The 26,586-nt window shown below is 36.4% G+C and overlaps 1 protein-coding gene across 3 annotated transcripts; it reads right to left on the bottom strand.

The window, feature by feature from the left end:
• Nucleotides 1-1,580: 1,580 nt before the first annotated feature.
• Nucleotides 1,581-23,875, bottom strand: LOC110097870 (protein SAWADEE HOMEODOMAIN HOMOLOG 1; the record flags this gene model as incomplete). 3 transcript variants are annotated; one of them, XM_028694823.1, is given in 9 exon segments in its annotated part: nucleotides 1,581-1,700; nucleotides 1,775-1,918; nucleotides 5,623-5,674; nucleotides 13,721-13,790; nucleotides 14,755-14,893; nucleotides 14,977-15,019; nucleotides 15,209-15,294; nucleotides 23,488-23,550; nucleotides 23,716-23,875. In XM_028694823.1, coding segments are annotated over 8 exon segments (714 nt in total), but the record flags the coding sequence as incomplete, so codon positions are not given.
• Nucleotides 23,876-26,586: the final 2,711 nt, after the last annotated feature.

Raw genomic sequence — 26,586 nt, 5'->3', positions numbered from 1 at the left:
CCAGAAAATCTATAAATAGAGCCCTCTTTCTCATGAGAGGAGGGCCGAAGCAAGAAGAGAAGGAAGAGGAGAAGGAGGAAGCTCCTCCTCGACGGCCGCTGGACCACCGCCGGACCACCGCAGAAGCACCGCCGGACCTCCGCCGGACCGCTGCAGGAACCTCGCCGGACCACCGCAGGAACCTCGCCGGACCACCACCAAAGCCTCGCCGGAGTTTCATTGCACCACTGCCTTAAGGTCCGACGTTCAGGCCCTACGTCCTGTTGAAGACACGACGTCCTGCTTAAGGCCCGACGTTCAATCCCTACGTCCTGTTGAAGACCCAACGTCCTGCTTAAGGCCCGACGTTCAGTCCCTACGTCCTGCTGAAGACTCGACGTCCTGCTTAAGGCCCGACATTCAATCCCTACGTCCTGCTGAAGACTCGACATCCCGCTTAAGGCCCGATGTTCAATCCCGACGTCCTGCTTAAGGCCCGACGTTCAGACCCGACATCCTACCCAAGGCCAGACCATCAACACCCGATCTTCCAAGTGACACTGGGTCTAACACCTGACTCCTTGTTTTCTATCGCCTACAGTCCTTCTGACCTCTGTCGCCTACTACGGTCCGTCCGACCAACATCACTAGACAACGATCTTTCAGACCCCAGTTTTCTATCGACTACGGTCCTTCAGGCCTTCGTCGCTTAATATGGTCCTTCTGACCTCCATCAACAAACAACAATCTTTCTGACCCCGTTTTCCTGCCGACTACGGTCTCCTGCCGACTACGGTCCTTCAGGCCAAACAAACATGTATATGTAACTCCCCCATGTAATGCAATCTATATGATGTACATTTGCTACATCAATCCAAGGCCTTCTCCCAATGAAGGGCCTCATTTGTAATCGACTGCAAATACTAGTGGATTCATTCAAACTGGGCCAGGCCCCGTGGTTTTTCCCCCTTTTTAAGGGTTTTCCACGTAAAAAACTCTGGTATCTCTTATGAATGCTACACCCTCTCACTTATCTGATTGTGTGCTGGATCTTCGTACAATGCTAAGACATTAAACTATATTTCTCTACCGCCGCGAATATTCCAGGACGCAACAATAATACTTATAATAGTTGAGATATATATTTTCTCACAACAATTCTGCAGATGCTTTTATGGAGCTTTAATAACCCCAAACGGAGGTAGTTGTTTGCAAGGCTCTTAAAATCGGATCGGACCGGCCGGTTCAACCAGTTGAACAACGAACCGGCTGCCAGCCGGTTACGGTTCACTTTAAAACCGGTTTCGCACAAAACTGGTACTAACCCGTTCGAACCGGCGGTTACTCACAAAAATGATGAAAAAATTGCCCCAAAAGAATCTTCATAAATAATGATAAAAAAGCCACGTAAAGTCAATTCTTGAGATTTAGGCTTCGCTTGGGACAGCTTTTTTATTTCTTTCTAAAGCAGCTTTTTAGTACAAAAATTTATGGTTCGAGAAATTTTTGTACTAAAAAACTGCTTTAGATGTCCCAAACAAAACCTTAGGGATAAGAAAGAAGCAAATTCTAGTTTAGAAGCAGATCTTAAAGCTACTTACCTCAACCTGGTCATGATCATACTGTACCAAGAAGGTACAGCTGCAGCCCCTTATATCATGACTTGTTCTCTCAATTGAAACAACATGTGCATCAAAGTGGTAGGCAGTTTCATCTTTCTCCTACAGAAAGAAGAGAAATTTAAGAGAAATTGGTTGTTGAAGTTCATAATGTCCAGTAAATAGCAATAAATTACCCGAAAACAGAGAAGAATATCTCCTTCATTAACTCTCCAGCATTCTGAAGCTTCCATAGGTATGGATCGATCTCGAACCGCCGTTGCGACATTGACCCATTCATCTTCATCAGGACCAAAACCAGCAAATCTCACACGAACTTCCTATAATGAAAACAATTACAGAATGTTGAAATATGTTGTTAACCAATGATGCACTGATACAAACACAACATGGACATATGTTTCTGACATTGCATTAGGGCTGTCAAAACCGGGTTACGGGCCGGGTTCGGGTCCAACTCAAAACTATTCGATCCGACCTGTTTTTGCAAACAGGTCTGTTTTCCAAACCCGAACCCGACCCGCTTCTGATATGTTTTATTAATTTTTTTATTTAATTCTATTTATTTAAACCTAAATCAAATTAAGGTAAGATTTACTTCAATCAATTTAAAATAAATCAAACTTAATTTAACTTGGGCAACAATATTTTTTATGTTTTAGAAAATATCATTTACTTATTTCATAACGATTTTAAAAACCCTCCTAAATTAATTAAAAACGGGTCAAACTGGGTTAATTTCGGGTTTCCGGGTCAACCCAAACCCAACCCGATTTTACAAACGGGTTGAAATCTCTAACCCAAACCCAACCCGGTTCGGGTTCGGGTTGACCTGAACCCGAAATTTTTTAGTCGAGTTTGGGTCGAATTTCGAGTTGGGTCAAATATTGACATCCCTACATTGCATAATACTTTCTAATAGTAGTGTTAGATGCATCTTAACTGCTAAGGATTGCCATATTGACCAAGAAAATGCCAAGGGGTTATGCAAAGGTGCTCAAAGTGTTAACACTTTGCTAGGTTTAGCAAAATTGTAGATTCTCTCATGAACCTAAACAATCAAGTATTTATTGTTAGTTGATAAATGTAACACTAGATTGGGAGCTAGTTAGGCCTCGTTTGATTCGTCAATATTCTAGAAAAAGTTTGTTTTAAAGTTGTTGTCAAGAAAATGGAGTTTCAAAAATAACGTTTTAAAATAATTGAGTTATTATATAATATTGTTTGGTTAAATTATTATTTTTTGTGCTTATTCAAACTTTAAATTATATAATTAGGCTTCGTTTGGTTCTTCCTCTCCTTTTGTAAAAGATAGTTTTATAAACAATGGTTAAGGCAATGGAGTTTTCTAACGTAAAATCAAATATCAAAAAGCTTCTCAAAACAGTAAAAAAATAAAGTTCCCTAAAAAGCATTTATGTAGAAGCATCCCATCCAAATAGCGACAAAAAAATAATTTCTCCTTTTAGAAACGGAAAAGGAAAAAAACCCCGAAACAAACGTCTTAATGAGTCCTTAATGAGTTATAGTGATTCTTAATAGTTCATTGCTTATCAGGCTTATTAGTTTCTCATTTAATTATTAGGAGCATGTGATTTCTATGAAAACTCTTCAGATGGAAATATTAGGGTTATGCAGATGAATGAAGAAAACTTTCGCTGCTCTCTCACTGCTCCAATGATTGCCTGGAGTTGTGGTCATCCTCAAATTTCCTCTTTTCTTCCACCATTGGTTTCTAGGCAAGATCAAAATTGCTTACTTATCCTATATTTATTGTAATTTCTATGTTTTCTGCATTTTTAATGTTTTTGGTTCATAACAATGTTCTAAACTCTAAGGGCTCATTTGGTTGTTTGTAAATTAAAAACAAGTTATAAAAGTGGCAATTTCATTTCCCCGCTTGATGTGTGGAGCTAAGTTTTTGCTTATGAGGGATTTCAGATTTGTGGAATTTTGGACCCCACGTTGATTTCCTCTTACATAATGGAATCTAAAATAATTATCATTTCCTTAAAAAAAGGTTTGCTACCTACAAGCAACCAAATGTTCCCTTAGGATTTAAGTTGGAATCCAAAAATAGAACAGAGGAAAACTATGGAATTTGCCAAGTTACGTTGGAAACTGATAGGAAATAACCACAAAAAACAGATAAAACTGCTGAATTTCATTTCAGAGAAATTCAGCAATCATAGTGCAGATTTTATAAAATCTGTTGCAAAAATCACGAAGAAAACTCTTGAAATTCAGTAATAGAAGAAAAGAAACAACCCGACACAACGAATATTCAATTCGAGAGAAAGATTCAGCTCTCCAAATCTCTAACCAAAGTCTAGAGCCCCAAAACAATACCAAGATCTCAAATTTCAAATTTAATTCAAGATAACCCTAGTCTTAACAAGAAGAAACTAATTAAAGCAAAAGGACAAATTATTAATCCCTAAACAGCCCTTAATTTGAATTTTTCCTACAACCCAAAGCTTCATTTGTGCGTGGGTCCCATCCAATCAGCCACCCCACTCCCTGGTTCCGCACCCCCTTTCGCCCGCCTCCTGTAAACGTGAACCTGTCCATCGGTTCAGCCGGCCCTTGGGCCGGTCTAAGAGAAACATAAAAAGATTGAACTCCTCTCAAGATGCACGGAATGAGATTAAAAATTCCTTAATATAGAGAAACTTTTACCATACCAGGACATGGAAATACAGATAATCGAAGGACACTGAAGCAGTAACGATGATGCAACAGAAGATCAAAGTGGCAACGGTCAACTACAACTGTTTCTATAATGGAGAAGATAATGAAATTGGTTCATGAGCATCTCTTAAATCTTCATCATGAACAAATTGAACATAGGACGTAGAATACTGAAGACTCAATCATGACCCCATCAAGCATCTTACATATATTTATTTAATCAAATACCATTTTGCCTAAGAGACACAAAACAAGTATGCAAAAGACCTTCCAAGCAAGGTTTGCACACTATGCTCTCAGCACATCATGGAGTATTTAAACTTTAGACGTGGACAATTTGCTAGAAAGACAATTCAAGACTACTCTTGATGGCTTATTCCCAGCAGAAATAATTAGAAGGTACATTTTTTTTTAGTCACTTGGAAACTGTTAGTCTGGCCCAGGAGGGGCCAGCTGAACCAGTCCAACCTGGACCGGTTCTCTGCTACAGCAGGCGGCCCAAACCAGGTGGGGGAGGAACCAAGGGGAGGGGGGTGGATGCCCTAGTGGGACCAATGGCTTAATGTAATCGTTGTTTAGAAGGAAAAGTTTGAATTAAGGGTTGTTTAGTCGTTTTGTAAGAGTCTTTGGACTTTAATTAGTCTTTTTGATTAGGGTTTGATTTCATGCTAAATTTGGAAGAGATTTCAGATATAAGGTTTGTTCTTCTTGGGCTCTAGGCTTTGCTAGAGATTTGAAGAATTGTTTCTTCCTCTCGAATCAAAGAAACTTGTATCTTGTATTGTTTTTCTTGTTCGTGGATTGAATAGAAGAAGTTTCATTGTGTTTTTTTTCCAGTTTTTTCTGTAATTTATGCTTCGTCTTGCTGATTTCTCTCTGAAATCAGCAAGATTTGCCGCTGTTTTCACCAATTTCTGTTAGGTTTGCTTGCAAACTCAAATATTTCCCTTAGGGTTACTTGCGAACTCAAGTATTTCCTATCAGAAACTCAATGCAGACCAAAATCATTAACATATTTGGCACAGATTTAGGCCCAAAGGCAAGGTAATAGCAATCTTTTTGTAGCAGTTTCTTGAACTTAATTTAAGGTTTAATGGAAATGTTTGAAATCCATAATTTGTCCTAACTATCTTTGCCAGAAAATGGTAGTAACAAGGTATATCAGATCAAACTATTATCATGAGTTGTACAAAGGTAAGTAGTATAGTTTAACATATTCACATAAAACAGTAGATATATAATAAAAGGGCCAGGGGAAAAAAACCTAAAACAACAGCAAAATAATTTGAAAAAGGTACAAAAGAGGAATTCAGATGCCGTCGATGATTCTTACAATTTCTCCAGAACTGAGAACTCTATGTGCAAGAAATGTGGAAACATCATACCTACAGGGGCAGGAACTGAATCATTGCTATGAAAATAAATAACACAAGCTTAAAGGAAACACAAATCAGTATTTTAAATAAACACGCTTTCATGTAAGAATGGCTGTGAATTCTCAAATTTATTTGTTGTAAAGGTTTGCGTTGGAACACTAAAGTAATTGAAGACTAAGGTTTCGTTTGGGACAGCTTTTTACTGCTTCTTGAAATAACTTTCTAGCATAATTCTTTTTTTACTAAAAAGCTACTTTAAGAAGTAGTTAAAAAGTCGTCCCAAACAAAACCTAAATAATGAAACTTGCTTAAACAAAATCATTGGATTTGCAAAAAAAAGTCCTGTTTGAAACCAAGTTTAGTCCACTGTTTCAAAATTGGTTGAAACTCATAAACATCATGATATAGGGATCCTGTAGGTAGAAACAGGGTTAAAAAACCTTATTTAGAGTGCTAACTCATTAGGAACTACAGCGTACCTGTGTTATTAATGAATAAGCCCAACCAAATAACTATGCAGGATCTTTTAGTCATATAGTATTACATAAACAAGGCACCAGGACTAGAGAGAAACAAGGCTGATGCAGCTACACGCCTTTTCTTTGGCGTGTTTTAGCAAGTTAAAGCAACCAAGTTATTCCATTTCAGTGTGATCCAGTCCAAAAGAGAAAAGTGCAAAAATCGATAATATAACTAATTATATTAGAGTAAATAATGGAAAGGAAGCTAAATCTTTATTTCATTTATTCGAATTCAAATAATAGTACTCCAAAGTAAAAATATTGATACAAGCAAAAGAAATATAGATAGAACAAATAATATGAAAGAAACTACCCAATTCAGAAGTCAAACATATAATGGTCTACTACAAAATATAGAATATCAAATATAGTCTACTATTGATAACTCTGCTCCTAAAGTGGTGTTTCACCTAGCACTCCCATAGGACCAGCTAAATCAAACTTAGCAAGTAACTCCTCTATATCATAACATAAATGACAGAAATAGGGCATGCAGTATGAACAATCAAAAGGTGGGAGTAGAAACATATAGTCACTATATCCAAGTAGCAATAACACATGTCGTATCACCTACAATAGAAATATGCTGGTGTATATAAGACACTACCCAAAGATTTCGCCCTCATTTTGTAAGGACTTTATGATATGAGTTCTGGTTTCCTATAGGCGCAAGCCCCTATAGTTAATTACCCCTCCCGATCACGGGAGAGAACTTTCGATTAAGGCTAGTCGTCAATTAGATACGTAGAAGATACATGTTATCTGGCATATAGTAGCAGCATGGGCATGATGTTTGGAAAGGTTGAAGATTGATATTTAAAATTTGAAATTGCACCATCTTTCACTTAAAGCAGATGGTGGGAGAATGGATGATGGACCCGATCAAGATCTCATGGTTCCGTCATCCCGGGCCATTGTGGTACCTGTTCTACTTAGTCAGAGGAGGTAGTCGACCCAACCTGACAAAAGGATCCTTGTCGGCAGTCATGGGTTGCTTCGTCCAAGGGGACCTTATAGACCTGGGGTGAGTATTTGTCTAAGGGAATAAATTTGAATCCACCTTAGCTAACAGAGGGCTTTATGCCTTATCGATCATATCTTATTGATTCATTTCTTAAGGATTTGATGTCATTAAGGAACGTATTGGCTCTGGCCATAACCAATATTTTTTGTGCCATTTGGCGGCAAAACCACTTGGTTCAAAGGGCCCCGGGTCATAACTGTTTATCCTACGGTGCCATTTGACGGCAAAACTGCCGGTTAGAGGATAGCACCACGTCCTTACTGGCAAGAGATTATTTGAGAATGGATCCTAGTGATATTTTCAGCTAGGCATTAGCTCTAAGTAAGCCGAAGTAATTTTTCAATTTGTCCACCCCGGCAAACTGTTGCGGGGGGTGGATGAATTTTGCTTTAAACATTGATGGTTGAATTTTCATTTTAAATATTTTAGATTTTGGAATGATCTTTGAGATTTTAGAATTTTGGGTATTTGAGTAGAGCTCGGAAGGCATTTGAAAGTGCTTGTGAATCCCTCTAGTTGAGATAAACATTCAACACGGCCATCATCGAGGTATTTTTGGGGTCATTCGTTGACTAAACCTTGTCGACCATATCAACTTACCAACAGGGGATCGGGTTTCTTAGGCTTTGTGGCTTTGTTTGAGAATTTTTCTTTATTGAAGACCTTGAAGGCCTAATATGAATGCATAAAATAAATATCTCAGTCAACCTCGTGATCGTATATTTATTTAATGGTTTGAGCCATGTCAACTCCAATCCATTCTCATAGAAGAATAGGGCTCAAACTTATGTTTATTATTTGACCCGCGCAGCATCCCTAGACATCATGTATTTATCAATAACACGCTCGCTGGGGCCCATGCGGGTGTTTGGAGGCATTTTATAGTTATTTTGTTGAACCTTGTCAACTCCTATTTACTAGCTTAGGAGGATCGGGTTCAAATTTATTGACCCACGTAGCATCCCTAGACGTCATGTGTGTACCAATAACACGCTCACTGGGGCCCATACGGGTGTTTGGTTGTATTTACCCCATGTGTACCTATGTGTAACAAACTACGGTGCACGTACGGGGGTATTATTGGAATATTTATAGACGTCTTATGTCCGCTTGTATGAATGTTGCGGATCTGGTGGTGTGGCATTATAGTCTTGTGGATGCCTTATGTCTGCTCGTATGAGTGTTGCAGATCTTGTGGCATGACGTTGTAGATTGTAGGCGCCTTCTCCCTGCTTATATAAGTGTTGCAGATCCGGTGGTGTGGCATTGTAAATTGTAGACGCATTCTATCTGCTTATATAAGTATTGCATATCGGTTGCATGGCGTTGTAACTTGTAGACGCCTTCTGTCTGCTTGCATGTGTGTTGCAGATCCAGTGGCATGGCTTAGCAGCTTCTAGATAGAGTTGTTTGCTGCATTGTACATGTAGACTATCATGCACTACTTGTTTATCTGCATGTGTATTGTAGTGCACTAACGAATCTCCTGCTTTTTTGGTAGAGGTGAATCGTAGCTTATCACCTGAATTTCATGAGATATTTCATTATTTTGATACAGACCCCCTTTTCTCATTCGTCGGGAGGTCCTTCTTGAAATTCGTGATTGCTGCTTTGAAAAGAACTCCTTTTAAGATCTTTAGTGCAGTAGACCTCCGCATAGTTGGCCTTCGAAATGAATAGATGTATCTAGGTGCACTTGTTATTTCCAGTATTCGTGGATGTTAGAACTATTTTCTTCCCAAGTTTAAAACCACAAAGAAATTTTGGAACACCATGATGTTTAGTTCGAATTTGCCCAAATATCTCTTCCATTCTGCCGGAGGTGTCCTTCTCCGTACATCGAGTTATCTTCATACTCGACATACTCATAAATCTCAATCACCGTTGTTATAGGTGATATATGTACTTGTGTCCACAAGGGCTCGTTGTATTTACGATATACCCATTGTTGCTATCCACAAGTGGGTCATGTTTATCTACAGTGACTCGTTGTATTCACTACGGCCTCCTGGAAATGTTCGTAGAAGAACCATTGCTCCTGCATTATATTCACCTTTCACCAATCTTAGGCGGTATGATGATTGTACTTGTTTGTAGGGACGAGTCTTCCACGATCAAATGCCGGTATTGTCATCTCAATCTACTGGCAAAGTTGCTAGTGTCGTTGTAGTCTTCTTACATATGTTTATAGGATATCCAACATATCTTTGACACATTTGCATTATCACTTCTTAATGCGCTAGGGCCTAGGAGGATTGATGTGTTTTCTTAAAGTTAAGTCGTTGTTGATTGCAATTCGGAGACATTGATTATATGTAGATTGCATCAATCGTCATTATTCATAGGTATTGCATTGTATTTGTCACCCACCAACTTCTCTTGTTTGTAGAAAGCTTGATGTGCTTGCAATCAAATGGCGATTGAATTCGTATGAAGACCTCTTGCTACGAGTCCCCTATTTGCATATGAATAATTCCTTTGGAATATTATCCACCACAACTCTTTCATTTGTTTATTGATATTCATCATTTCATTTATTCCTTGATATTGCTCACAATCTTTATTAAACTTCCGCTCAAATGGATTGGACTGTAACTTAGCATCTTGTATTTTCAATTTAATGTGCATTTTAGAACTTAAAAGTCAATCTGGTTCCTTGTAGTTCTTGTTGTTCATTCAAGTTCAATATGAGTTCAGAACAAGTCCCATGTTGTCCAAATCAAACTCAAGTCTGAGTTCTTTCAAGTCCAGTTCAAACCAAGTTCATAAGCTCAATGTGCAAGCTCAAATTCTATGTCCACGTACAGTCATCTGAAGACTTTGCAAGTTCAATTGCAAGTTCAAATTGATTTGAATTTAGCTCCAGTTTGATTTTATTTTATTTGGGATTGACATTTTATTCGTCATTTATATTTTATTCAGGTTCAAGTCCATAAGTCCACTGTTCATTTGAGTCCAAATCAGGTCCGAATGCAGTCATATATTCACCCGAAATTTCGGCAGCCTCCCGACATCTTCCCCGTTTAGAGAAAAACTACGAAAAATTGAGCCTCCCATCATGCTAGAGAAAAGCGTATACAGTAGGTGCCCTCGTATGAGAACACCGCGGCCGTAAAATCGTCATTCCCCACCACGTTAAGAAAAGCGTGCATGGGTCTTCGGTATCTATTATAAGAAAAGTAGTTGTTTCCCCGCAGGTACAGAGTTGCATACGGGTACTTAAGAGTTGTCCTAGCCACGCTAAGAAAAGCGTACATTAGGCCTACCCGCCTCGTCGCATGCGTCACACCGGGTTCCCCCCTATCACGCTAAGAAAAACGTGTATAGGTGGTTGACCGGCTCGTTACACACACCGAGGACAGGATTTTAGTGTCAAGGGGTCGCTGACCTACCTCGTCGTAGGTGTCGCACCAGGTTCTCTTCCCACCACACTAGATAAAAGTGTGTATGGGCGGTTTGCTGGCTCGACACGCACATCGAGATAAGAGAGGGATTATTTTTGATTTAAAATTAATTAGAATTAATTATAGTTTAATTTAAATTAATTAAAATAAATATACAACTAATTATATTAATTATAATTAGTATTTAATTAATAATGATTAATTATAATTATTAATTAATTATAATTAAGTTTAATTAACTGTCATTAATTTATAATTAATTATAATAATAATAATAATAATAATAATAATAATAATAATAATAATAATAATAATAATAATAATAATAATAATAATAATAATAATAATAATAATAATAATAATAAACTTAAAATGCCCAAAGGGCTGCTCTGTAACAGAATTTAGCCGAAGAGGCGCACGGCAGGGAGAAGGTTAACCTCACGGCCAGTCAAGATATATATTTATAAGAATAATATTTAATATAATATATAAATTTATAATATTAATATTTTATAATATAGTTATTATAATATATATTATAGTAAATTTATAATATATATCATTCAAATTTATAGTCCAACTAAAAAAAAATTTAAAGCCCAAATAAAAAAAAATTTGAAGCCCAACTAGCCCAAATAAGCCCCAAGTCACATTCTAAACTATTCATGCAACTTCTTTAGTCCCACATCATAGGGGGAGTTTAAAGATGTTTCCTTGAACCCTTTATAAAGTGAGAAGTACACTCTCTTTGCAAAATAAATTATGTGAGGTATCTAAGATAACTTGTATGTATTATGATGAAATTAATCATCATATTTAATAAAAATATTTTTAAAAGTTTAAAAAATTTTAATAAACAAAAATATATTTTAAAAATTTTAATTAAAACAAAAATAAAATATTTTTATGAACTGGCAGATTCTTTCCAACCCGGACCGGTTCAACGGTTCACCCGTTGAACTGCCGGTTCAATCCGGTTCTATGCAGAGCCGGTTTTGAAGCTGGATCGGACCGGCCACCAGACCGGTTCACGGTCGAACCGGTTGAACCGGCCGGTTCGATCCGGTTTTCAAAACCTTTAATTTTATAGTTTAAATATGACGAAATTTTATTTCATTAGGCCAATATAATATTTATTGCATTCAATAAGAGTATGTGCATTAAAATATAAAAATTGATAAACATGAGTTTATACAACAATAAATCCAGAATAATCTATTTATGGAACTTGCTAGTTCAAATGAGCATGAAAAGATCTATACAAGTGTTGGCAAATAATCAATAAATTTCACAATAATGATAGGATTGGTGGCTTATGCTATTATCAAATGACCTAAATTCAAATAGTATGAATTCCCTAACGAAGAAGTATACGCTTATCCCAAAATAAATAATAGTTACTTACCTTTAGATGAACGACACAGACTCCAAGCCTACTAGATATTCAACCAACAAAGCTACGAGTGCAACTACTCGAAAGACCTATAAGAAGTGAATCTAAAAATAATATTAAGCACGCACTTCAAGGTATAATTATGAATATACTAATAAATTTTTAGTCACCGAAAATACCAAACCAATTATCAATAAATGTGATATAAAATATGACCTAACAAGACACCTTATGAAGACCAAAATTAAAAGATAACTTCACAAACAATTTTAGATTAATATTACATCTAAAAGATATAAAATAATATAGAGTTTGATCAAATCCAACATCAAGAAATTTAAGTCTATACAATAGAACTGAAAGAACTCTTAAGTAGGTGATTAGAAACAAAACAAGAAGAAAGAGAATGTGAGGGAAACCTCCTTGTAAAAGGAGAGAAGATTGAAAGACGTTTGCCGATATTTGTTATTGCAAGAAAGGAGCAAAGAGGGGGGAGAAGGAAGAATTTTGGCTGCTGCAGAGAGGCAAGGGAAGGATAATAAGTGATGTCCTAGCCTCCCATTAGCTTTAATGGCGAGAGGAGAGTCAAGAGCAGGAAAATTGAGATAGGAGGCGGGAGGATCGCGTGACGATCGCGATTGGAAAGATAGAGGTCACGTGAAAGGCATTCGGCTTTGATCGGCAATTCACGTGCGTGACAGGGAGCAGGACGGGTCGGTTCGTGTGAAACATATAGACCGGTTCAATCCAGGCTCGGCTATTACATTTATTGCGTGATTTCTATCATTATTCTTTTCATATACTTTTTTGGTGATTAGCGTATGCATGACTAAATTTTGTAAAGTGGGGTATATGTTGGATTACTTTTTTTGATGTGTGAATCTTCATCATTTATGAAATTTTATAGTTGCTATTAACTTGTGAGATTTCAAATTTTGGATACTAATACAATATTGTTTGGAATGAAATAGGTATTCAATATTTTTGTATTAAAGGTGACTAGTTTTTTTTTTAAGTTGAGAGTTGATGATTTACGAACTGTGATTTTTTATTTACTTACATTATGCATCTAATCCTAAGTTGCATTATTGAATTCTAAACCCTTCAACATCCTGAATTGTGGAGTCAACTGCCAGGCCTAGTTTATTTATTCAATATTTTAATTTAAAAAAAAAAAATAACCTGCCAGGCCTAGTCACAGTAAAATGCTCCAAAAGAGCAACAGCTACTATCAGGGAGCTGCTCACATTTATCTCCTTTGTCATTTATCTTTCCATTAATGGCTATGTTAGACTGGAAGAAACATGATGAAACTTGAAAAAACCTGAGGGGCGGCAAAGCCAAACTTGAAAAGGATAAAGTGATGACAACAGCTGGCTCAAAACCGAATGCATCAAGAGTTCATGAACCCAAAAAAGGATTTGTGCTTGGATACTTATCATAGCAATAATGTAGCAAAGTCATGTATAAATAATTTAAGCATGAGAATTGACAATAAATAAAACAGTTTTTAAGGATTATTCGAGCTAACATTAAATGCACAAAGCTGCAAGACCTTTATCTGATGATTATAAACTGCATTTAACAGCTCATACTATTTAAATCAAACAAACAAATTCAAAAATCGATAAGAGACTACCAGAAGAGAAGAAAAACAAATCAGGGAAATAGAGTTCGATACAAAATCCTGAAATACAAGTTTAGAAATCTAACCATGCTTGATCTCTGTAGGACTTGGCTTCGAATTCCATTTCAAATCCTTCAGAAATGTCATCACAATTGTCTAGGAAAAAAATTTATTAATGAAAACGAAGTTTTGATTGCAACAAGCCCAAAATAACATAAAAGGATAAATAAAGAGCATAATCAACTAACCAAGAATAAACATTATGACAAACATTCCTTACTAGAGTTGTAATATACATCAACGATGATAATTATAGAATTTGCCGGTGACTAGTAATTCATTTTGTATACTTCCATAATTATCACCATTAGCCTTATCAATTATTTAGGTGTTATTAATAAATGAAAATTTAGGTTTCGTTTGAGACGGTTTTCTTACTGCTTTTTAAAGTAGCTTTTTAGTACAAAAATTAAAATTTTTGAACTAGAAAGCTGCTTTAAGAAGCAGTAAGAAATTCGTCCCAAACGAAACCTTAGTAATTGATCAAGTTTAAGACTGATACTCGCTTTTACAATTTGATGTGAGAAAAATGAATAAAAGAATCATGACTATCTGCATAATAATTTCAAGCTTATGCAATCTGATACCCTGTTAAACAGTCAACAGTGTAAACAGATTATGGACAGATGATATACAATCAAACAATTTCAAAATTTAATTATCAAGTGAACTAACAGATAAGAAGTGCTTCTTTAAGGTAATCAACAGTAACATTAGAGATTATGTATGGGACTGAAACAGTATGTTGACTGTCCATGAACTCCACAATTAATTTACAGCACATCTTTAAAAGATAGAATAAGAATGATGTGAGGGTGAACAGTTCTTAGTAAGAATTTTTAGTTTGCAGTTGTGCTACAAGGCGCAAAACTATGTACTTGATATAAAATTTTAGTGTGAACAATCCAGTAACTCCTTCCCTGGTTTCTACCACTTACGTATTTCTATTTTCATTATAAAAAATAACTAGAAATTTAAAAAGATAGAATATGATACAAACATCAATATGATAGAAGCACTACAAACAAAGAAACCATGATTCTTCCATTTGATTAAGGACCTTCACGTAAATCAAAACATTGGAGTGCATTATTTGGCAAGCTTTCATCCCCAGCCGGATCCATTTCTATGGAAGAATTAGATGAAGAAATATCCACAATTTTCTCAATGTTTAGCCTGCTCAGGAACCATCTTTGTATCTGACATCAAGCAAGAAAGAGAAGAAACATCACCCATAACATTTAGAAAGAATAAGGATTTACTAAAATATATAAGCAATTACCTGTTGCATTTGTATGGCTTTCTTTTCAGTTCGACCATGAGCACTATAGCAAGTAAATGGTTAAAAAGATAAATTAACTTTTATATATTATATGATCATTCATAAAAATTCATCAGAGCTGAGAAATTCAAATCAGTTATGATTTCTTCTTCTAATTTGAACCTCAAAAACTTTTATTGATTTACTCAAACAGAAAGAAGCTAAGAAGAGGTAAAGGTAACATGGGGCTCACTTAAATTCGTCAGCAAGCTTCTGGTGAAAATTTGGATCCGACAATTCATCATTACCCTGCTGGAGCAGCATCTCCATTCGCCTAATCTGTTGGAAAATGGAAAGCAATTCAAAACTATAAAAAAAATATCTGAGATAATAGAGGACTGCAGGTGCCTAGGCAGCTTCATGTCTCACCATGTTGACGCAATACAGAAATATGTTATACTAATACACATGGAACAAACCAACCGCGGTAATTGTAATTTGATGAAACTGAAATATTAGCTCCAAACTAGTTTAGGACCCAAAAAATCATGGTCGTGACTTTCACTGCAATACAGAAAAAAACTGTAAATGCAAAAATAAAAAAGAAATATTTTTTTCTCAGTTTTTACACCATGATAATGATAATATTTTTATTAAATTATATACATTGTTATGATCATTTTGATATATTTACATTTTAGATTTTCTCTCTCTCTCTCTCTCTCTCTCATAAACTAAATTAAATCAATTTTACAAAGTGAAGGGATTAAATTGAGATCAATTTTATATCACAATTTCCATTAATTTCCACCTAAGAAATCATTTGGGATCAATTTTCTATAATTGAGGGACTAAATTAAAGAAATGTGATAATCTAAGCTTAAATTGACCACATAAAAATAGTTGAGGACTATTTTGAACTTCTCTTTGTATATATTGGCATATATAAATTATTTTAATACTAGTATTATTAAACCTATGCTTTATTTGATAAAACCTCTTATAGAATTAATTCATTGTAGACTCAAGTAATACACTGTAGCATCCATTACCTTTTCCACTTCTGCATGCAGTGGCTAATTAGGAAAGCTACGGTTGAGATTGATTTTAAGGACTATTAACATTGCATGAGTGGTAAATGCAAAATAATATGCAAGACTAGCCTAGACAAAGATGGCTTACCCAAACAAGAGTGATTCCTAATAGATAGAGGTTCACTAGGAAGGAATGGGCATAGTCTAAAGTGGACATTGTCTACAATAATGAGAAAATACTCAATGGATATGGTGCATCTGAGGTGTTTAAAGATCAACCTGAGAAAATATGGCATGCTCAGGGTCACAAAATCCAATTAAAAGTGGTTCACCAAGGCAGGGGATCCTAAGTATATAGAGGTCCAAAAAGATAATTGCTTAGCTGCAGGTGGTTCACCTAAGCAAGAAAAGTGAGCTAGCAGATAGGTTATACTTAGGGTGAAGGTTACTCATCTAGAGATATGTTCAAACAGACAGGAGCCTGACCAACACAGCTGCACGGGGAAAGGACCTCTCCTAGGCAAGCAAGTCTACCTATGGAGACAAGGAAATCTAGGAGGAAGTAAACCCCCTAGATCAAGGACTGCTTAAGCAAGTAGAAATTTCTTGAGCTCAAAAGCTTTAAAGACCTAAAGGATTGGGACATGGTCATATCCCCTATAAATTTATGCGTGCAGCGGGCTAAAGGAACTCCTAACCCTAGCTACAGAGAGCAATCTCATGGTGCAACTACATGAGCTATCCTACATGCTATTGAGACCAATAGGACGTGTTATAATAATAATGTAGGGTTAAATCAATGGTGATCAAACCCTGACTTGCAACACTAAGGTTGAAAGAATATTAAGTATATTAAAACTAAGCAATTAAGCATTCACCGTTTCCCGTGCCATGTTCAGGCCTAGGGAAATAGAGAGCTAGAGGGCTAGCGACAAAAGGGGAAGAAGAAAGAAAAAGGAGAGGACGGTTTGATTTGGTAAAAATCAAACTTTTGTATGTTCTTTTGTAAAACAACTTTAAAGCAATGTTGATATGTATTAAAGCTTGTGCGAGGAGAGATTGTCATAAGGTAAAAAATTATTTTGGGGTTATTTTAATTTAGTTTTAGAACTATAATTTATGAAAATTTGTATGATATAAGAAATCTATAAATTTTTATATTGCATATAAAAGATCAAGGTTTCAAGACAGCCAATGTGAGCAAATTTATCATATTATCAATCATCAATTTGGGTAAAATACTCAATCTCTAATTCAACAAACAAATTTATTTTGGCGTTATGCATGTAAATTTTTATATTTATTTAAACTTGAATGTAAGCCATGTACTAGATAGTTTCATATTGCAAAGTACATGTTTATCTCCTGCCATGCATAAATTTTAAAATTATGTAAAGCATATATTTAAAGCTATATTAATATTTTGTTAAATGTGTATTTTCCAAGTAGGACATTTTGAACTTACGAATTACATATTGATGTATAATGTTGATTGGCATATTTGTGATGTATATATTTAAATATTCTTTTATGCAAAATGCTTAAAAAATGTCATATTTGTAGGATAGGTTGGTAATGTTATGTTTTATGATGGCCTATTTAGGTAAGACAATGAACTTGTGAGGTGAGCCCCTATAGAAAGGATGCACAACCCCTTGATATTAAATCAAGGGGTACTTCAATGGCAATATTGATGAGTTACACATGGGCTCCATTGAATTTTATGAAGATAGCGAACGAGGCCCATGACATATGGTGTGGAACTGATATAATCCACTATTATGATGGTCAATAAACCTAAGCATCCATGTATAGCATGTTCTAGGGCTAAGATATGATATTCTATTTTAAGAAATAAATGAAATAAGCAAATCAATGATATATTGTAATTATTCAAGTACATTGAGACTAGTATATTTAACTAGCATAATATATATGGTTGAATATTAATAATTTTCTTAATGATTCCTTCATTAAGATTACATCCATCACATCAACAAACTTTGGACTAAAGTTCTTACTAGTACATTATCTAGGTAGACTAGTAAGGAGGTCGATAATCAAAGAGGTGTTGATGGAGTTGACCGATGAGCATGGTTGGAGATGTCAAGGTAAACTGCTATCTAGGCATATTAGAATTGGGCTCCTCCAGTTGAAACAAGATGTTGCTCGCATTCTAATATTAATAAAGAAAAGAATGAGGAGACTAAAAAGAAAATGATATATATATATATAAGGTTTAATTATATCTGTTTGGGGCTGTTTTGGTTTTGTTGAAAACAAGACAGACAAAGTGATGAGGACATCAAGACATGGAAAGTTTACTAGAGGCGTGACCGTCGATCTACGGCCACGATTACATTTCTCTACTTTTGATTTTCATATTTATTATTGATGTATTATTTTTATTTTATGAAGTTTTATTATGCTTTTCCATTTGTGCTCTTACTTAAGGGCTTAGGTATGTGTAAGCCCAAGGGGCATTATAGTACTTTGTATTTTATCATTGTATGGGCTATTTAAAGCCTCCCTTTTCTTCCTTGAGGGATAATGAATGAATTATAAGAAAATTCATGCACATGTGTTCTTTGAGTTGTGAGAGTTCTAGGAGAGAGCTTTGGAGAGATCCCTAGGAAGGGAAAACGGATCACCCACCAACCTTGGAGACGGCCAGGTTCGTGGTTTGTTTTATCGTTCTTTTTTTTTTTCCTTTCAATCTATTTTCTTCCTAATCGCCGGATTCCCTAACCACCCCACCTTGCTGCCGGCCAACATCTCCCACCACTAAGCCATCCAATCCATCCTCCCTCCACACCCAAAACCGGCCCACCCTCTCCCATCACCACCACCACCTCAAACCCCCCCCCCCCCCCCCCCCCCCCCCCCCAGTCCCCACTACAACCACCGGCCCACTTATCCAACCGAACCCAAGCCCAAGTCGCCGCCCCTTCTCCTTTGGATTTTTCTCTCCATCATTGCTTACAATTACTCCTTTCCTAATTGGGTTGAATAATTTAGGTAACTCAATAACTTTGCAAAATTCAAATTTCTTTGAATTTGAAAAGTTGCATAAAATATCATTCCTGTCTTAGGAAAGTTCCCAAATCCTTTCCTGTTGATTTTAATTTAAATTAGGATGAAATATCTCACCCCAAATTTGATTCCCTGATTTAAGGAAGCATTAAAAGCTTCCTTAAACTCCTCCCTAAGCCATTAAGCCGTCGGCCCCATCTTTATTGAATCCTTGGATTTATTTCCTAAACCCAATCTCAACTCTTGGAAATAATTCAAACCTCTTCTCCCCAAATTCAAATTGTTTCTTAAAATAAATTTCTACTTTAGGAAACTTATCCAATCAAATCCAAATCAAATTTGAATTGGATTGGAATTAATTCCTCCCTCCTTAATTGGAATTCCCAAAGAGGCAAGCAATAACTCCTCTTCCCAAACCCTCCACCTTATGGGTGTTGCCAGCCCCTTGCCTCCCTCCCCGTTTAATTTCTGTCCAAACTTGGAGTAGGGAGATTGAGAGGGAAGCAATTCAAATTCTTAATCCAAATTTCATATTTGAAACCTTTCCTATTTGGTATGGTCTATATTAGGAAAGTATTACCTCCCATTTTAAAAATTCAAAATTGAATTAAAGGAGTGCTGAGTCATAATTCCCCTTCGAACTTCAAGTTACTTGCTGTCCAGAAATTCCTGGATGCTAGCAGAGGCTGTCCTCTCTTCCAAACCTGAGAGAACTGCTGTCCAAGGCCACCTACCTGCTGTCCAGTGATCCCAGCAGGAGTTCCCTGCTGTCCAGCCCCTTGGGGAGCCACCGTTACTGCCTGAAACTGCCCAGAATCGTTGTCCCAGGTTGGCTGCTTTCTGTCCAAAGGTTCGAGCTTGGGTTGTTGCTGTCCGGGCCATCCAAGAAGCCACCAACTGCTGTCCAAGCTTGCGAGAAGATTGAATCTTAGTAAAGGGTGAACTCTTGCCTTCTTGCTTACCTTCCTCGGTGATCATTGCTTGTGGTTTTATTTGATTCATGCAAAATCTTGCCAAGCTATGCTAAAAGCTTAGTATTTGGTAGTAAGTGTGTGAGAGATCTTTCATTGCACTACTCTTATTGTTAGACTATGGATTTCTTGTTGAAACTCATCTCGTATGCAACGTCAAGAGTAATTGTTGTTTTGTAGCTTTTTACTTTTCGCAAGTGACTTGGCCTAAGCTTTTGTTACCGCTCTGTGTTTTATTTCATTGTCTAAATCACCATAAAGCTTTAGTTAACTTGCTCTTAATCATCAAGCGTGCAAAATCTTTATTTAAATCTTATTTTCGTATATGTCATGCATCACAAAGAGAGGAGAGGTATTCAAGTTTACAGAAATAGAAAAAAAAAAAACTAGTGAGATAAAATAAAGTGCAAAAAATATTTGAAAGAGCCAATTGTATCATTTACAGATTTCCTAATTAGAGAAAGGAAATATTTGTTAAAGCACATAGATCATTGTCTCCTTATTTTCTTGCAATCTTATGTCATGTTCTAATGTTCCTCATTACTCTATTGTGCGTGCTTCTTTACCTCATGCTAACATGCCTTTTTGTTGATAATCATATATAAGAGCCTTATCATTGTAGTCATATAGTTTTAGAATTGAATTTCAATCAAAATAAGCACAGGTCCACTAATTTTTTACTTCAATAGAAATGAAGCTGACAAGTCGTAATAGTATGTTAAGATTGTAATCATATCAAGAAATTATTACTATATTGCCAAGAATGATTTTGTGGTCTTACGAGGGCAAGCTACAGACAATTGATGCCTCTGAGTGAATTTCATATGCTTATCCAATATTTTTAAATACTAGGATACTTTATTCTCTCTAGATGCCATAAGCACACATAGATATGAGTATATGACCCTATTTTTATTTTCCCTTTAATATCTCACCTGCATTTACAGATGAGAACATTTGTTACATGTTAGAATTATTCATATATACCTTGCATGTAATATAAATATTCATTGTGCAAATACGCAAATACTTCACATATAAAAGAATATAACCCTTAATCCTCTTGTCCAATATGATTAGATCTTGATGAATCGTTGTATCTTTATCATACCTCATATACTCATATTGGTATATTCATGCTTAATCATTATGTCATTGCAAAGGAAATGTTATTCTAAAGTCAGCCCTAATTTTCCTCTTGAATGCCTCTCCGATATTTCCATGCTCATGACATCCTGCATCTTCCAAAGATGTCTCCTGCTCACAAGCCGAAATCTGCATCAACCTCTATCACATGTCAGCCTCTTCTCCATCGAACCTTCACTGTCAGCCCAAGCATTGGAACACCCACCCAGGCACCAACACCCACCTTAAGAGCTCCTCTCGTGACATTGATGCCTCTTCGTGTCAACAACATGATTTTTTCATGAGTCCTCTTATTGTCACAAGGGAATTAGGGAAATCTCCAATGTTATGCCTCCTCCTGAAGCACATGCATCGCTTGTTGTATATCTGCTATCATTGGTTCTCGGCCTCCAACCAAGGGTGGTGTTTGTAATTGTTTCATAAATGTAGCGCATGGTGGAAGCAACCTATCCTCTCCACCTCCTCTCATCTACCAAGCTCATTTCAGCAATTGCAACATTCAACCTCTCATATCATCCTCAGTACAAAAAAAAATCATCCATTATTAGTCCTATAAATATCCTGAAAAAGTTAGTTGTGTCTCTTCAATTTTTGCTAGTTAGTATGTTTTTGATTGGAGGCCTTTCATTACAATCCACTGAGAATCATCTTTCAAATAAGCTCCTGAGAGAATTCTCAATGGCTCTCCTCAACCCAAGCATATTATTTTAAAATTTGCCAAGGTGGAGGACCATTCTTTCATTTTTTATAAAAATATTGAGAAATATAAGTGATATTTTGATGAGATAAAGCAAATGGTCTTCATTGCTCTTGTATGGATTTTGTTTCCCCACCTTAGGTTACACATGCTCAAGAAATCAATCCTCTACTCTGTTGGTTCAATTTTTTTATATTTGTATGCATGTTGATATACCAAATGTGAATGCATCTAGGCCTTCAATTGCTAGTATGTTGGTGGAAACTGATACTACTAAGAGTTTTTATAATCTTATATAGATTGGTTAATGTCATGATTATTCAACAAGTTTTACGCTGGTTGCCGACTACCTAACGCAACCCTTCACTTTTCACATCCAGGACTTGGAACCTGACAATGACGATATTAAACAGGACACAATTAGCATATGCGTGAAAAGGTTAGAGTAGCTCATGTGAAAGATAAGATTAGAGAGAGTCGCCTTAGATGATTTGGTTACATAAAATGACTACTTACTGATGACCAGGTTAGGATAGTAGATCTATTGGATTTGGCTTATGTTAAGAAAGTTAGAGGTAGACCTAAAAAGGCTTGGTTAGAAAGTATTAGAAATGACCTTTCTTTATTATATTTAAATGAGAATTGAACTCTTCGTAGAACAGAATGGAGAAAAAAGGATTCTTATAGCTAACCCCACGTAGTGGAATAAAGGCTTGATGTTGTTGTTCTTATTGTATACGGATTTGTTTACATAATGGCAGAAGGTCATGTTTGAGAATATTCCAAGATATTACTCACGATGTTACATATTTGGCCATATTCATAGCTCGTACAAAAAAACTAGTAATTTAGAAATGCAACACTAGAATGCTAAAGAGAATGCAATTGACATAGCTTTGGTGAACTAACAGTGCTTGCTCAAGATGATATTGGCCAAGTTAATACTAATACTAAAGACTCTCCGTTCATCACCAATCATTCCAACATTATGGACGCTTAGGGTGTTCCTCTATTGTGTGCACACCTTTGAATCAATTTTCTTCTCTTACTTGTGTGGAGGAGCGTGTTACAGCTTAGGAGGACCTAATCAATAAATTATCAATCCCTAAAACAACTTCTCCTACTTTTTCTTCCATATATTTTGTCTTTCTTGCCTCTTTTGCCATTCCGACACCATTAGGTGCTTTTTTGTGTTTTTCATTCAACTCAGGTAAATTAAGGGAAAAAAAAGCTCATAACAATCATATCCAGCTCTTTTAATGATCAAAAGAAACATAAACTTCTAAAACCAGAGGCCAGTCAATTCTATTTTCTTCAAGCCACCTCGCCAAATTTGTCATTTTCTCGCTTTTAATAGGAAAAGTAAGTTCAAATGGGGTACTTCAGCGACCTTGAGAGCATTTGTCTGTAAGAATAAAAGCGATTCAAATTTCAGAATAGATAGAATTGATCAATTCTCAGTGAGAAAAAAACTTTAAGAAAAAAAATCGAACTGGAGTGTGACTGGCGCCATAAACGGATTAAATAAGAAGGAGCATCAGCAAGTGAATTCAGGTTCACATAGTACACATCTCGCCGATAAAAAACCAAAGCACTTCAACTTGAAAATCAGCCATCGTGAATCAAGTAGAGGGGTGTAAAGGAGCAAAACCTCGGGCCTCGAGAAACGAGCAGCAAGCCTATTTCTTGGCTTTCTCGGAACTCCAACCATCCCCTGAATTACAAAGAAGAGCAAAAAGGAAAAATAAGTGGCAACTCGACGGGAGGGCATAGAAAGCAGAAGGGGGCAAAAGAAAGCAAATGGATTAACAAAATGAAAGCGGGTAAGATGAGAACGAGACAGGCGAACGGGGAACTCAGGTGATGGATGGGAACGGACGGAAAAGACTTCAGGGGAACTCCAGCAGCCTAGTGCTTGATCGAGAACTCAGAACTCCATTTTAAGGCGATATTTTTTCGTGCCGGCGCCACCAGCTAGTCCGATCTTAAGATCCCGTTTGGTCTGATGAAAAAGGAGCGAATAGCCAATGGATCTTTGTAAAATAAAGTGAAAATTTTTTTTTTTTTTAAAATGGGGGCACAAAGCCCGTTACAAGTAAAGTGACTATACCAGCACAAAGGAAAATAGAAAACAAAATTACAAAAGGACTCATAAAAAATGGTCTACATCACAATGGCATTAATGCCCAGATCATAAGAATCCACGAAGCCAACCGAATAGATACTAGTTGCCCAAAGCAAACGCAGTAGGCCAACAAAGCGTCAAAATTTGCAGTCCTGGTTGCCGAACGACCATCCAATGATGCAAAAAGGATGCAAAAAGGATGTAGACCTTGCTCATCATCGTCCTTCAAAACTCCAGTTGCAACCAACCAAAAAAAGACGGGCAATGAAGAAAAGTGACAACCAGTCAAAATCCTGGAGCTCACAACAGTCCAGCAAAAATAAACAGCCAAAAACGGCCACCAACAGCAGAACCCGAAAACATCAGTCCAAAATTTCCCTTAATTTCTCTTTAAGATTTCATAATGCTTTCACTTAATAACTTTAGCTCTAATCACATGAATGATCAAACCTTTCAGTTCAAAATGACTTTTCCTCAAATTGGAGAACCTCCTGCAGTTACGCTCCCTCCAAATCCAATAAACCAAAACAGAAATGGATATATAACAAAAGTTAAGATCATAATTGTTATAGTCCCGGGTGTTGCCAAAAAAATCATAAACTTGAAGCTGATTAGGCCTCAGGTAAAAATTCTCCAAAGAAGGGAAAAGATCAGTAATGATCCGAAACGAAAAATCACATTCAAAGAACAAATGTGAGTGACATTCCCGATTACTACCACATAAAGAGCGAGATGGTGTAGTAGGAATGCCTCTAGCCAACATAATATCAGACGTTTTAAGCTTCCTTTGCAAAGCCATCCAAGCATATGAAGCATATCTCAGCGCATAACATTTGCATATTTTGTCCAACTAACATCCTCCAGATAAGAAAAATAATGATTAGATAAGTGCTTGGAAGACAGAGAAGCAACGCCGTCCCAGCAAATAATCTAATGGTTAGTACTAATCCCAACCATCAGAATATTAGACTTAATGTTATCAGGTAAACCATCCGGGAAATTCCAAGTATTATGAGATATAACATATTTGACCTTCAATAGAGAAAAGTTATGGGGGCAAGATAAATCAGTTAGAGCTTTTTTGTTGCACCACGGGTCCCAAAAAAAGGATAAATTACTATTGTTGTGAACAGCTAAAGAAATAGAGTTCCTAATCACAGCAGCTTTTAAACAGAAAAGTTTCCAAAACTTAGAAGCATTGATGGGAGGAGTTTTCCAGGGGGAGCCAAACTTCTCCCTATACCAAGAGCCAAGCATATTATCACTGTTGTACATCTTAAGGATAAAGAGCAAGCCAAATTATGATAGAGTGCATCAAAAGTTGGCAAGCCCATACCACCCTTGTGCTTAGGTAAAGCCACAGATTTCTAGGATATAAGATGCATTTTCTTCTCCTTAATGTTACCAAAGAAAAGAAACTTGGCAGAAATTTACAAATAAACTTGCAACAAGCTTTAGGTATTATAGCCCCACGTATCCAGTAAGCAATAGTATTAATTATAGTAAACTTTAAAAATTGCACTCTACCAGCAAATGAAAGAAATTTAACCTTCCTACCATCTAATTGATCCTCAATCTTACTCATAAGAGGTTGAAAATGTGCAAGTTTAAGTCTGCCAGTAGTGATCGGGAGACCCAAATAAGTAATGAACTCATCCACATGAGAAATGCCCAGAACAGCAGCTAAATCCAAAGCAAAGCTAGAGTTGAAGTTTTTTGAAGACAGTAAAGTGCTCTTAGCAGGATTAATATGGAGGCCCAAAGCCTTAGAGAAGTAATGCATAATATTATACAGAGCACGAGTATTCTCCCTAGAAGCAACTCCAAAAACCAAGAGATCATCTGCATACATCAGATGATTAATGCTACAGTAGTGAAAAAGTAAAAGTGGATTTAAAATATTTTTAATTTGATGAATCAGCAATTCCCTTTTCAAGGGATTAGCAATCACTGTAGTGAAAAAGTAAAAGTGGCGTATTTAAAATATTTTTTATTTGTAAAAAGAGAATATAAAATTTTAATTTTTTAACTAGAATCTAACCGCTAGCAGAGTAACTAATCCCTCGACGGACCTAGTGGCAACCAGCCCCATAGGTGCCAGACCATGCACTTATTTCCTTCCCATTTAAAGAGTCGTGTCCCTTGGCAGTTGATATTGAGGGCAATGATGACTGGCTCCTGAAGGCAATAGATGGCAGTGACGGCAGCTAATGAGAGGTTTACTATAACAGGCAACCAACAGTGGCCAGCGGCCAACTACTATCACTTTTTAAGTTGTGTATTTGCAATTCATGCAAATCGAAAGAATTTCAAATACGCTCAGAAGGAACTACATCATGATTCTCAAATGCACTTTCAAAATACATTGCATTTGTAATGAAGTCATACAAAACACTTACTTTTGTAAAACCCATAAATTTACTTATACTCAAAATGCAGCGAACTAAATATCCCCTAAATTAATGATAAGTCAAGCTTACTCAAATTTTGCACTAAGAAGTGAATTAGGAGTAATCACTTAAGTTGTGTACTTGTATGCGAGGAAACTTTGATTACCAAATCAGGTTTCATGTGCCTCATAGAATTAGTAATCAGGAAATATGTTATTTGCTTATTTGTTCGAGA

This window comes from Dendrobium catenatum, unplaced genomic scaffold (genome assembly GCF_001605985.2).
Source record: "Dendrobium catenatum unplaced genomic scaffold, ASM160598v2 fragScaff_scaffold_574, whole genome shotgun sequence".
NCBI lineage: Eukaryota > Viridiplantae > Streptophyta > Magnoliopsida > Asparagales > Orchidaceae > Dendrobium > Dendrobium catenatum.
Note: the sequence above shows the minus strand (reverse complement) of the source record. Positions and strands in the feature narration are given on the sequence as shown.